Source organism: Gymnoscopelus microlampas, assembly GCF_963454915.1.
Source record: "Gymnoscopelus microlampas genome assembly, chromosome: 8".
NCBI lineage: Eukaryota > Metazoa > Chordata > Actinopteri > Myctophiformes > Myctophidae > Gymnoscopelus > Gymnoscopelus microlampas.
Genome location: NC_139945.1, coordinates 18,472,513 through 18,486,426, shown reverse-complemented (window position 1 = coordinate 18,486,426; position 13,914 = coordinate 18,472,513). Strand labels below are relative to the sequence as shown.

The window sequence follows — 13,914 nt, the reverse complement described above, 5'->3', positions numbered from 1 at the left end:
GTTACTTGTTACTTTGTTTCAGTTTTCAAACTTTTTCATGTCAACGACCCTCAAATGGACACTTATTAGCCCGCGGACCCCCATTTGAAAAGATATGACAGGAACCCCCATAAGAGAAGATGTTTACGGCTCTAGCAGTGATTCTCAACCATTTTAATTTCAAGGACCCCCAGTTTGACATGCATTAGGGCTACAAACCCCATGTAATGGCATTTCTATCTCTGGGACCCCAATTCATATTGTAAAATCAATGTTAATTTAACTCTGAGAGTGTACAAATGGAACCAAATGGAAACGTTAGGGTCCATTTGGTTCCATTTGTACACTCAGAGTTACAGACCCATAAGGGTCCATTTGGTTCCTATTCATCATTTAGTTGGGGACCCCCTGGAACCCCCTCAAGTACCCCTGGGAGTCCCCAGACCCCACTTTGAGAACCAATGTCCTATAGGCTCTATGCACAACAGCCATATTAGAAATAAATTGGGCCTCTTCCTTACTTCTTCACAGGTGTTACTAATTATACTAATGCCAATCCGAGGCAGTGTTCCATATAGTGTAGCACAGTGGTTCTCAAACCTTTTATTTCAAGGACCCCCTTAACTCTCAGAATTACACACCCGGAGGGTCCATTTGGAACCATATGAGGGACATTTTGAGTCCCACTGGTTGAACAGTGTATCCAGTGAGCCAACATGCACAATATCAGCACTCTGGGTACATACACACATCTCCGTTTGCTGGCGTGAAACGGGTCGCTACGAAACGGAAGCTCTTGTTCCGGATCCGGCAATTTTGTTATGTATACAAAGCGAACTGCCTTTTTACCGCCGGTCTGAGCAGAGGGGGGCGGAGGCAAATATTGTACTTTTACTCCTCTACAATTAACTTTAGTTACTAGTTACTTTGCAGATATAAATTATTACATTATAAAACATACATTAACCACTTTAGCCCTATTATATACCTAGGCTATTTGAAAATAGCAGATCTACAAGCTTTAATTATTTTTGGATTGTTTTTTATTTTTAACCAAGACAACAGAACAAACACCAACGGATAGCTTGTATATATGCTGTTTTCACCTATTATACCTAGGCTATTTGAAAATGGCAGATCTACAAGCTTTAATTCTTTTTGGATTGTTTTTTATTTTATTTTTAACCAAGACAACAGAACAAACACCAACGGATAGCTTGTATATATGCTATTTGCACCTATTATACCTAGGCTATTTGAAAATAGCAGATCTACAAGCTTTAATTATTTTTGGATGGTTTGTTATTTTATTTTTAACCAGACAACGGAACAAACACCAACGGATAGCTTGTAGATATGCTATTTTCAAACATTTTAGTTATTACTTTGATAATTTAAGTTAATTTATAACCCCCGCTCTCCGCCCCCCCCGCCCCCCTCTGCTCAGACCGGCGGTAAAAAGGCAGTTCGCGTATACAAATGTGTTGCGGAAACCGGATGTGCTTTTTCCGGACCGGATCGCGTCCGTCTTTCCGTTTTTTTTTTAACATGGGAGTGGATGGGACTTCCGGCCGTCTGTACGGTCGCGAACGGAATTGTGTGTATGTACCCACGCTGACTCTGTTTGAGTTTGACCCATGGGTTTGCCCAGGATGGAACAGAGCCGTCATTAGTATCATTGGTAACACCTGTGAAGGAAGTAAGCAAGAGTTTTAATTTCTTTCTAATATGGCTGCTGTGCATAGAGCCCGTTCCACTAATTATTAGTCACCTTGTGTTCACGCATGTAAACCTAGAAGCTGATCAGAACACAACGCGGCCAGCTGTGTAAAACAGGGAAAACTCTGTTTTATTACTTTATAAAGACCTCTTGACTGCTGCAAAGTGTTTTATTACGTTATAGAGACCTTCACTACTGCAAAGTGCAAACATTTCATACCTAAAGCCATCTGGCAGTATGGCAAACAAATGGTAGGATGCAGCCACCTTGTGGCCTGAGATTGTTACTACAGTAACCAGGGTGCATGGTGGAGTCATATTACCTCAGGACGACGCGTTTCTAGAGTTTTATTTAATTACATAATAGTATTTTCTCTGGGAGATCTTTGAAGAGGTATCTACAAATGTAACTCTGTATTTAAACTTACAATAGCAGAAAAGTCGTTTGTGTAGAGATATGTAGCCAACAACCACCGCCCGCCCCGTCCCATTTAAAAACTCCAACTCCCAGCATTCAAGTGACCTCGACGTGACGTCAGTCGGTGACATATGTGTCTGTGTGTTTCACGCCCTCTGGAGAAGCAGGCAGCAGTGAGACATCTTCCAATGGCCAGATGTTGTTGCTATGGGAGCCGGAGGAGAGGACAGCATGATGAAAGATGAAGGATGGAGATTGAGGAGGTAAACGTCTCTACACACGCACGCGTGCACACACACACACACACACACACACACACACACACACACACACACACACACACACACACACACACACACACACACACACACACACACATGAACTGCAGTTTGAAGGTCTGCTTTAAAACATATAGTCTGCTGCTGCTGTTTGTCTACAAGTGATTGTGAGGGGCTGTCTGGGATGTAGTTATGATGATCTTTGTAGGATTGATGTGGGATTTGTCATAAGCTATGTAAGATATGCAGTGGACGGATGGAGATTTAAATGTCATTCCAGCATGACAGTCACATTTAAATATGACAAAGGGTGGGGACTCGGGAGGGACTGATGGAGACAGACCAGGTGGACACCTTCACACACACACGCACGCACGCACGTACACACACCGCACGCAGGGAGGGCTGATTTCCGTTGACTATTTCATTAACCCTGAGCACTACATGCCTTAACTTTAACCTAACCCTAATAGCCCTATACCTAACTGTTGTGAATGTATTAGCCCCTCGACGTGGTCCTAAGAGTTTTCCTCTAAGGGTGGTGACGGTGAGTGATGATTCAGTTGAGTGACGAGCTCAGAGAACAAGATGACACCAGGTACTGTAGTATCACACGACAAGTTGTCAAGTTTTAAATACATTGATACATTACCGGACCAGGAGCTTTGAGTTATAAGGGAAAAGAACATAAAGTAGCAGAGTACGATATGAATAAGTACACGATAAAATGGAATGGCGCTTTACATTGTAGATGAGTTGTTCTGCAACAGTTGCATCTCGTATCATCGGGAATACAGTGTCCTGATAAAGCAATGACCTTGACGTCACAAGTATAAAATAAGCTTACGCAGACGAGAGCGGCTCAGTACATGTACTGCCCAAACAGATAAAGGTCATTCATAGCGTGTCACCGCTAAGATATATCATAACACTAACTTAGACATCCTGGAATGATTCATCATTCCGTCATTCATCACTTTCCCTCATTTTCCATAACACATAAAATAATTAATAAAAAATAAATAAAATATTTTTTTTTTGTCATGAAAGAAAGAGAGAGGAGAGATATGCAAGACAAGGTGGGTCAAATTCAAACCGGGTTGTTGCACTTACAAGGAACATAATGGTCTGTGCACTAACTGGCTAAGCCACAAGGCACAGGTATCACATAGCTTATCCTTTATGGTAAATTGCACAGGGAATGAGGTAGCTTTCTGAGTCAATGTCTGTGAATATTTAATCAACTTGGAGAGTGGATCTGATTTGAATTTGAATTATTGAATACTTTAGGGGGGGGGGTATTTTTTCTGCCTTAGTCTAGTGAAGATAGGCAGGAAACAGGAGAGTGAGTCAGGGAGTGACATGCAGCAAAGGTCCGCCGGTAATCGAACCCGGACTCACTGTCAGCCATCAGAGCCTATGTGGTACGCCTGTTAACCACTCGGATATCAGCGCCCCACATATTCAGTTGAATCTTATTTGAAGATATCACAAGTACCTTAGACTAGAAATAAGTAATAATTGGACACACACAAAAAAAGAAAAGTTTAGTTTCTCCAGAAGCCTGTGAACATGCTAGGATAAAAGACTGTCAATGTTGTTATAACTACACACTTTATTTATTTGGAGTGATACAGGTCTGTAGTTCTTGACATCAGAGGGGTCAATAAGAGTAACTCTAGCTGAAGTGAAGGCAGTTGGGACGCAGTCTGAGGTTTTGGATGTGTTGATGATGGTGGTAATGAATGGAAGTATAGATCTGGGGCAATATAGTCTGGAAGTGTGAGGAGGTAATGATCAATAACACTAGCTCTTGGACCTCACAAGAGTGGAGAGACAATGTTTCATAGGTTTAGGTGAGTTTGAAGGCTGATTAGTGTGAAGATGGAATGAAAGAGATGAAAGAGCTTCTGATATCATCGACCTTCTTATGAAAGTAGGTGGCAAAAGCTTCAGCAGAGAGGGAAGGAGACAGAGGCATAGAGAGTCGGAGGGGGGGAGAAAGGGAGAGTGAGAGGGGAAATTAGAGAGGGAGAGTGATAGGGGGAGAGAGAGGGAGAGAGGGTGGGACAGAGCCTATTTCAGCCCACGTAGTAACCTGGCCAATGCTGGGAACACACTGATCGACACGTCAGAAAGCAACTCACTGTCAGCACAATAACGGCTATAACAATGCTAGACAAGCTTCACACAGCATTTTCTACTTGTAAGATAATAAGATATGTGTCTAGTCTCTCAGTTGACACAGAGAGGTGCAACTGTAGACCAAGCGTCAGTTCATCAATAATATCACAGGCCACCAATATTAAGAGTAGGCTTAGGCTACAGGATCAGATGTAGGATCAGTGGTGATCCTAGGGGATCAAACAGAATGGAGGTGCTATAATGCATTATGTCAGTTGTCACACAGCTGAGAAAAACAACCAAATATTCCTCTCAGGGGATATAACATCAAAGTGCTGTTCTATGCACTGAAAACAGCCTACACAGACAAATCCTGAGTGTAAATTTAAATTGAATTAATAGTGTAAAAATGGACCTGTGAGGGAGGACCTCCAATACGTTGATTTGTACGGCATATTTCAACAAGGCAATTCAAAGTGCTTTACAAAAAAAACATTAAGAGAATTAAGACAAAGTGCAAAAGAGGCACATTATAATCTGACATTATAATACCAAATAAACTAAAACTAAAATAAAACTGTTAAAAGTCACAGTGCATTACAAGAAATTAATCAAAAACCTAAATAAAAGGCAGGGTATATATACCTGTATATATACCTGTATTCTTAAAATGATAGTATGCTGACTTTGTAATTGTTACAATGTGGTGGTTGAAATTCAGGTGATCCTAGAATACTATTTCTATGCATTTGATGTATTACCTTGTGTTGTCCTTGCTTACTGTAAATCGCTCTGGATTAAGAGCTTCTGCTAAATGCCTAAATTGTAATTGTAATTGTAAATTGGGTCCATGACTATACCAAAATATCTGGCTTGGGTTGTGGTTTCTAACATCACTGATTGAAGCTGAGCACTGAATTGTAATAGTTCCCCCTTGGCTCCAAAAACTTTTGTCTTTGTTTTATTGAAGAAAATTCTGGCACATCCAATCGTTGATTTGTTCAGTGCAGTTGCTCTGTTGCTTGTATTGGACCAGGGTCTCCCCTGGTTATGCATATTTGTGTGTCATATGCATAAAAACTGTGACTATATTTTGTTTGCTTTCCATAATCTGAGCCAGTGGGAGCATGTACACGTAAATGTTGAACAGAAGAGGTCCCAGAATGGAGCCTTGGGGAGATCTGCAAGTAATTTTTCTCCACTCAGATTACCTATAGACCAATCTGGGAACCCATCGCCAAATGGAAAGGAAAAACAGCGCCCGCTGCTGTTTTTTACTCTCTCACTTGGCTCTGGGAGAGGGTATATGGTGGACCCGTGCGCAAGGAAACCAGGGTTTTGGTCTGCCTTCAGCCTTTCACTTCCGGTGGTGCGACTATGTTTTCATTCCCACTAACAATATTTCTACACGGAACACTAACACCACTTCTCCCAGAGAACATGGATCGTTTTGTTATAAGCCCATCAGCTCATCATTTCTATGATGGAAAATGTGAATATCTTTGCGTGGTTGTCTGCTCCGAGGACGCTATTGTTAAATGAGTTTCGGTTTTGTTTTTAGTGGGAAGCAGAGCACAGACAGTAAATCCCGCCCACTACATTTGATTGGGTAAAGCGCGGCCTGCTTCCTGATCTGAAGGCACGCCCACTTGTAGGTCAGTGCGTACACGTTATGACGAACCCCCCCGACAGATTCAAGCGGAGAGCAGAATCTGTTCTTGAGAGATTACCTATAGACAGACACACAAAATAGTCCCTGTCGGTCTAGTAATATGTTGAGGTTCAAAAGCAGCCCTGAGATCCAGTACTAAGATTGAAATTCTGCCACTGTCTGTGTGGATGACATTTAAGACCTTAACAAGAGCAGAAAGAGTGGCTTCATGACGGTAGTTTTCAGAGGTTGTGGGAAGAAACCTGAGAGCAGAGACGTGGTGACAATTTGTAGATCTGAAGCCATGCAATTTGAAACATTTTCGAAAAAGCCTGTTGGCAGAATATCACGGCAGCAGGATTTCAGATTATGTGTAACGTCATGGTATTTGAATACATTTTAAGTGGGCACACATCGTATTTCTGATTTGGAGTCGCTGATTAGTAACTGCTTCTTAAATTTTCTGAATTTTGTCAGTGAAGAAGGAGCCAAATTAATTGCAGCCCATGTTGGGTGTAAGTTCAGAGGCTATTGTGACATAGAAGGATTTGTTAACCTGTTGACAGGGGCAACAATGGCACGTGCATTATTATAGATTTTGGTGAAGATGTCAAAGAAGGGCTGCCTTGTATAGGTTATAGCAGAGCCTTGTATTAGGCTCTGGGTTATAGTATATCGTCTCTCTCGGGTGGAAACCTCATCTCTCCAAAACTGTTACTTTTCAGAATTCAAAAATAGCAAAAGTACCAGATCTACATGTTCCGAGCTTGTGGATCTGCTATTTTTGATGCTTTTGTGTGACGCTGTAGTACATAGATATTCAACTGGCGGCCCGCGGGCCACGTGCGGCCCGCGAGGAGCTTCCTTGTGGCCCCTGGCCATATTCCAAAAATTTGATTTTCATAATTATTATTTATTTTAACTTTAATTTATGTTATCAAAGTTAAAACAGTACAAATTATTTATCCTTCATTAGTTCTTTAAAGGCCATCTTTCATTGGAACTTAACTTAGAAACTTAAATAGAACCGAATTAGACCGAATTAGACCCGAAAAAAGGTTGATTTATATTGGTCAAATAGAACCGAATTAGACCCGAATTAGACCCGAATTAGACCCAAAAAATTTCGCGCGCGTGCGCTTCGTTCATTTGCGCGCACTGTGTGGCCCCCAACTCCAAATTATTTTGCAGTTGTGGCCCCCTGCCTAATCTAGTTGAATACCCCTGCTGTAGTATGATCAAGTAGGGCATTATTTTTTTGAAAAAACACAAAAACTATGGAGATATGAGGTTTCCGCCCGACAGCAACAATATAATAGGTACTATAACTTCCTCACACTCAACAATAAGGAATGAGCACGGACATACGCGTGTGCCTGTGCACGTACAGTACGTTTGGTCCGCTGTGCGTGGCTTCACTGCCGCCTCTTGAGAGTTCTCAACCGCTTTCCTTTTATAGCTTCTGAGACGTGCGTGCGTGTGCGTGTGGGCCAGGGTGTGTGTGTGTGTGTGTGTGTGCTACAGGGGGTGGTGTTGTGGTGGTGGTGGGGTTTTTTGTGAAGGAGTGGCCCACTTATACAAACATGGCTGCATGATGGGAGCGGTGTGAATTGGTAATAATGTGCTTGCCCCCTCCCTTACAACACCCCCCCACCCCACCCATGGTGGGATGCAAGTGGGATTTGAAGGGTGTGGGGTGAGTGTATGTGGGGGGGGGGGGGGGGGGGGGGGTTCAAGGGGTGGAGAGTCAGAGAGCCAGGGGAGAGCCCAGCTCCTCCGTCACTCTCTCTTACAACACTGAGAGTTGCTGGACACAGGCTGTCCTCCAGCACACCCACATACACTCACACACAGACTCTAGAGAGCTAGAGGGAGAGAGGGAGACAGAGAGGTGTAGCGTGGAGAGAGAGAGAGGGGAAGACACGTAGCCTGGGATACGCGGAGCCTGAGAAGAACGAAAAGGGTGGAGGTGTGTGTGTGGGGGGGGCGAGAGAGGTAAAAGGAGATAACGGACTGAAGAGAGAGAGAGAGAGAGATCACGGGGATTGTTCTTGTTTCTCCTGAGGAGCTGCGAATAATCGTCAGCGAAGGATGGCGGAAGGAGGAGAGGGAGAGGAGGAGATCCAGTTCCTGAGAACGGTGAGTCCAGATTACTTTTTTATTCTCCGTCCTTGCTTGTGTGTGTGTGTGTGTGTGTGTGTGTGTGTGTGTGTGTGTGTGTGTGTGTGTGTGTGTGTGTGTGTGTGAGAGAGTGAGAGAGAGTGGGGGGGGGGGGGGACTAACCTGTGCTAAGCCACAGCTCCTGGGATGATGGGAGGGGGGGATGATTAGAGGGGTTTTTGGGTAACATATCAGAGATATGGGAGGGGAAATTGATTGATGGAGTCAGTGATGTGTTCCCTAATTAGAACCAGTACATTGGTTTATTTTGATTGCCTGTGTATTATCATCATGATTAATTCTCTCCATCAGTCTCATGTTGCTGCTCTAAAAGCAACTTGAGTAACTTCATTACTCCCTACAGTTCTTCTCTCTTCTCTCTCTACGCCTTCATTTTTGTTTTCACTTTTGCTATTCTGGCGTGCTGATATTTAAGTCAGTCTGTACTTGCAGTTCTCCAAGCCAAGCCCCGGTTCTGTATATAGTGGACTATTTTTGCACCGCCCCGAATGTGCTGTGACCCGCTTTATTAGCCCTGCTCCCCTTAAACTTGGTAATTGATCCCTTTTTTTAAGCTCTGAGTGGCAGCACACTGAAGAGAGCTTTAAGTCCAGACGTGACAGTGCTAATGTTGGGATCTTCTCAGAATTTTCACCTTTGGGTCTCTCGCCTAACCTAATTTACACCACTTCTAGAATGTTCTACCCACCGTGTGGTTTGGTGCGTGTGTCTGCGTGTGTGTGTGTGTGTGTGTGTGTGTGTGTGTGTGTGTGTGTGTGTGTGTGTGTGTGTGTGTGTGTGTGTGTGTGTGTGTGTGTGTGTGTGTGTGTGTGGGGGGGGGGGGGGGGGGGGGGTAGATACTGTAGATAGACAGGGGCTGGTGCATCTGTTAGCATTATCTATTTATACCTCAGGAAAGGAGAGCCTGTCGATGTGGGGTGGGTGGGTGGGTGGGTGGATGGGTGTTGGGGGGGGGGGGGGGGGTGAGAAGACGGAGCTACCAAGGGCCTGTGGGGGACAGCTGTCCAGGGCCTGCTGAGGGGCCAGCCCAGCAGTGATTGACGCACAACTCAAAGAGCAAGACACGATGTCTGTAGTCGTGGGCCGTGGCTCATTTGTTATTTTTTTTATGTAAGACACTTTATTGGTTTAAAAATATATACTGTATGTAACAAATAGTATGTCATGAAATAATGTTCCAACGGTCGTGGCTGTATTAGGGAAGGCATACTAGAAAACTCCAGTCTGAAACCGAGAAAGATAGACAGGGATGGAGACGGAGAGAGAGAGAGAGATGGAGAGATAAAGATGGATAGAGAAGTGAGGATGCAAAAGTGATTGAGTAATAACTGAATGCTTGCAGTGGTGGAGAGACGATGCACGCCTAAAGGCCCGATTATACTTGATTATACAAGCTCACAACGTGTCACGTTGTGACACATGTTGTAGATTTGCTATTTTCGGTGCGCGACGCGCCATGCAATCATCAAGTATAAATCAGGCATTATGTCCTTGTACCACTCTTAACAATAATGTGCTGCAGTGATCGCCCAATTAACACTTGAAAGTGGCTTTCTGTGTAATAATAATAGGCCACACAACAGAGCCCCGCCTAATGATGGACAGGATTCCTAATTTCCTCTTAAGCCTACGGGGCTAGGCCACAATGATCACAAGTCTGTCTCTATCACACGACCGGCATCAATGTTGTTGTTGTTTATGTATAGCTCGTGCGCTGGGATTCTTCCTGTGTCAAAAGGGGAAACAAGAGAGACGTGACGCGTCAGTGCTCAGTGCATTCATTGGAATCTTTGTGATGAGGGATAATAGTGACTCCCAGATGTTTCCCAGTGTGCTGGATCTTTCCCTTTGGATTTATGTCACAGGAGTATAGGGTTGCTTGTAGATCGGCTATTTTCATTTATTTTGTGTGACACTCTTGTGACTTGTATGACAAAGTAGGGCAATAATTTACGAAAAACTAAAAGTTGAAAGATGGAGATACAAGGTTTCTGCCAAAACGGCAACGATTTGTAAGAGAATAAATACAGAGTAGAATCCTGCATTATTAATAATAGAAATGGAAAAGCACTTCATACACTGAGTCTATGTCTGGAATGTGCAATGTGATCACATGAAATGACGTTGTTTCTAGAGTTTCTAGAGTAGAGGACTACCAGCATTATTGCCATATTTCCCAACCTCCAGGCAAGGAGGGCAGTGTGGGGGTCACGAAAGGGGGGAACATTTTCTTGGGTTCGTCTGTCATCTTTTTCCGTGTACTGACATTTTATTAGCAACAGCAGCAGCTGGGATCCTGTTAACTCTGTTAGATGGACGCTAGTTCCCATAACGGACGTGAAAATTGGGCAATTGCGAAATTGAGAAAGTGTAACACCAGTTTCAGTGATCTTTTTTTCACATCCCAAATGGCTATACGGAGCTTAGTCTGTAACTGGCTGCTCTGTTATTATTTCAGGCTTTATTGTGTTTTTCTAGTCCGGGGTAGGCCCCTGACTGAGTTCTGCTGCTGGTGCTGTGGCTTGTGATATTATAACCTGTCTCCAGCTGTCATCCTCACCATCTGTTTCACCTGAGTGTTGCCTCTTATTCAAACAAGGGAGCTAGATCTAGGCCAGGGGTTCTCGACCTTTTGTTTGAGCTCTGGACCACTAGCATATTTCAAACAATCCTCAAGGACCACCCACCCCACCTGTTAATGTTTTAATCATATTTAACATTACTGATCTGAAAGCCGGATTTATATTTGTTGTGCCCGGTGTTGCACAGCAGAAACAGCAGATCTACAAGCCCACAACCGGTGTTGCACAGCAGAAAAAGCAGAACGACAAACTCACAACGTGTCGCGCTGTGACACATTGTGAGCTTGTAGATCAGCTATTTTCAGTGCATGACACTGGGCACAATTAAGTATATCAAGTCCTTAAAGGAGAAATCCGGTCATTTTAAGTGTTATGTTTGATGTGTGTCAAATCACTTACCAACGTATAAATGAAAATCGCGTTACTCCACAGAGCCCCCTATCAACCCCCACCGTTGGCATTATAGGAGGATATAGGATAGCCCAAATTCGCCTATTTTAACCAATGCAAAGTCTGTTTTTTTGCTTCTAGTACTCATTGTTGAGTCCCATGATAATGTAACAGGCGCTAAAACTCCCGACAAGCTAACGGCTAATAACAGAACGAGCTAATGCTGGTTGCTGGTTTCTCTCCCGACCTGGCAACCTGGGGCTGCCATGCAGAGAGATAAGCAGCCCCAGCGTTAGCTCGTTTGTTATTAGCCGTTAGCTTGTCGGGAGTTTTAGCGCCTGTTACATTATCATGGGACTCAACAATGAGTACTAGAAGCAAAAAAACAGACTTTGCATTGGTTAAAATAGGCGAATTTGGGCTATCCTATATCCTCCTATAATGCCAACGGTGGGGGTTGATAGGGGGCTCTGTGGAGTAACGCGATTTTCATTTATACGTTGGTAAGTGATTTGACACACATCAAACATAACACTTAAAATGACCGGATTTCTCCTTTAACAGTTATTTAATTGCCAGCCTTTTTTCTTTTTCAAGAAATTTGGTGTAGAAAAAAGCGGTCCAAGTACAGAGCCAACCCAGGTCCAGTTGACTAAGTATAGAGGGTTTTAAGTGGTTAAATTAGGTTAGACTAGTTGAGAAACGTGATCGAGGCCGTATGCCAAACGCACATATGACAAAGTACTAGATGGAGGCGATCTGTTGACCCAGGGCCATCTGAATGACTCTGCAAACCTTGCACTTTGACGCCCCTTCATGTACGCACGTGTTGCGTGGGAGTACCCTGCAGTCTGTCTGTGCCCTGCAGTCTGTCTGTGAGCCCATGTTGTTTCGCTTGCGCTATCAAAAGCTGTGTGTGCGTGCGGGATAGGTAACCCAAAAGCTGATGCCAACTGGAGTTGCGTAAAAGCTGTGTCATTGTTTCACAATGCTTCATGCTTTTTAGTGCCGTGAATCCAGAGAGAAGCGGGGGTGTTCGGGTTCCAACCTATAACAGCACTTTCTTTTTATAGTTTGCCACTAGAAGTGTGTGCACGCACTCTGGAGAGAGAGTGAGAGAGAGAAGAGAGAGAGAGAGAGGAGAGGAGAGTCAGTGTCCTACTTGCTAGCATCCATCGGGAGCATTGTGTATGCATGTCTGTGTGCGTGCGTTTCTGTGTGCGTGGCTGCGTGCACGTCTGTGTGCGTGCGTGTGTGTGTGTATGTGTGTGTTTCAGACTTAAATCCATGGAGCTCAAGAGAATACCCACTGCAGCCAGCAGTGACTTTTGAGACGCATGTCAACAACCCTGGCCGGAACGGCTTTGTTTTTTGTCACTATTGTTACTGTCCAGGCCGCTATGGGGACAGGTTGTTGTTTGGTATAAATACGTTTGGTTGTTGTCTCTCTGTATGACGGTGTTGTTGATACACAAGCCAAACTGTTGGCTGTGTGTGTGCCAGGGGATTACATAATAGAAAGGCTTTCCTGAGCCTAAACAAATGAAATGTATTGCATCATAATACTGTAGTGTAGTATAGTAAAGTATAGTACATTTAAAATAGCATAGTAAAGTATAATATAGTATATCACATATAGCATAGTAGGCACTATAGTAAAGTATGCGTTTGCATATAAAGTATAGCAAATTATAAAGTAAAGTAATATAATGTAGATCTGTAGTCTAACCTAATCTAACTATTCTTTTATCTCAAGAATTTCTTAATTTTTTAAATCTCACTGTCTCACTTGTCGTCGTCCCCTCTCTCTCTCTCACGCACGCACGCACGCACGGACGCACGCACGCACGCACGCACGCACGCGCACACACACACACATAATCGATACACAATTATCTTGCTTTATTTTTAGGGCATTGTGTTTGTGTGAGAGCGTGCGATTGGGGTGGGGGGTGTAATTGATGGAGTAGATGAATCTGGTGCACACACCACACACTTTGTGATGACATGCAGAAATGCAGACGCCTCTCTTTCATTTCCTTTCCTTCTGTCTGTCTGCCTACAGTATCTCTCTCTTTTTCTTACACTGTTTTCTGGCTGCCTCACCCTCTCCATCTTTCTCTCTCTCTCTCTCTCTCATAGGCACACACACACACACACACACACACACACACACACACACACACACACACACACACACACACAAAGCCAGTATAGTCGTGTGGAGGTGCTTCCAGACAGACTGGGTCCAGCCAGGGTGTCGGTACAGGACCTGGCGGGTGCTTTTAGCCGGAGTAGAGAGATGACAGCACATGACAGCAGGTTGTGGAGTGGAGGGGAGCAAAGAAATGCCGGGCTTTAGAAGTGCTGAGCCAAGGAGATGAACACGTCCACACACACACACACACACACACACACACACACACACACACACACACACACACACACACACACACACACACACACACACACACACACACACACACACACACACCTGTTGGTCTGCACTCAGCTGACTGCCACTGTGCTCTGGTCACCACAGCAGTTTACACAATAAACAGGTGGTCCGTTTAAGTGCACAGTGTTAAGAGA

The 13,914-nt window shown here is 44.0% G+C and overlaps 1 protein-coding gene across 4 annotated transcripts in view; it reads left to right on the top strand.

The window, feature by feature from the left end:
* The first annotated feature begins 7,972 nt into the window (after window positions 1–7,972).
* The window catches only part of ryr1b (ryanodine receptor 1b (skeletal)), a 148,858-nt gene continuing 142,916 nt past the window's right edge, over window positions 7,973–13,914 (top strand). For all 4 annotated transcript variants that reach the window (XM_084064376.1, XM_084064374.1, XM_084064375.1 and 1 more), the window contains exon 1: window positions 7,973–8,308. In XM_084064376.1, the coding sequence (XP_083920502.1) occupies window positions 8,261–8,308 (48 nt within the window). In that variant the 5' untranslated portion in view covers window positions 7,973–8,260. The remainder of the gene's footprint in view (window positions 8,309–13,914) is intronic.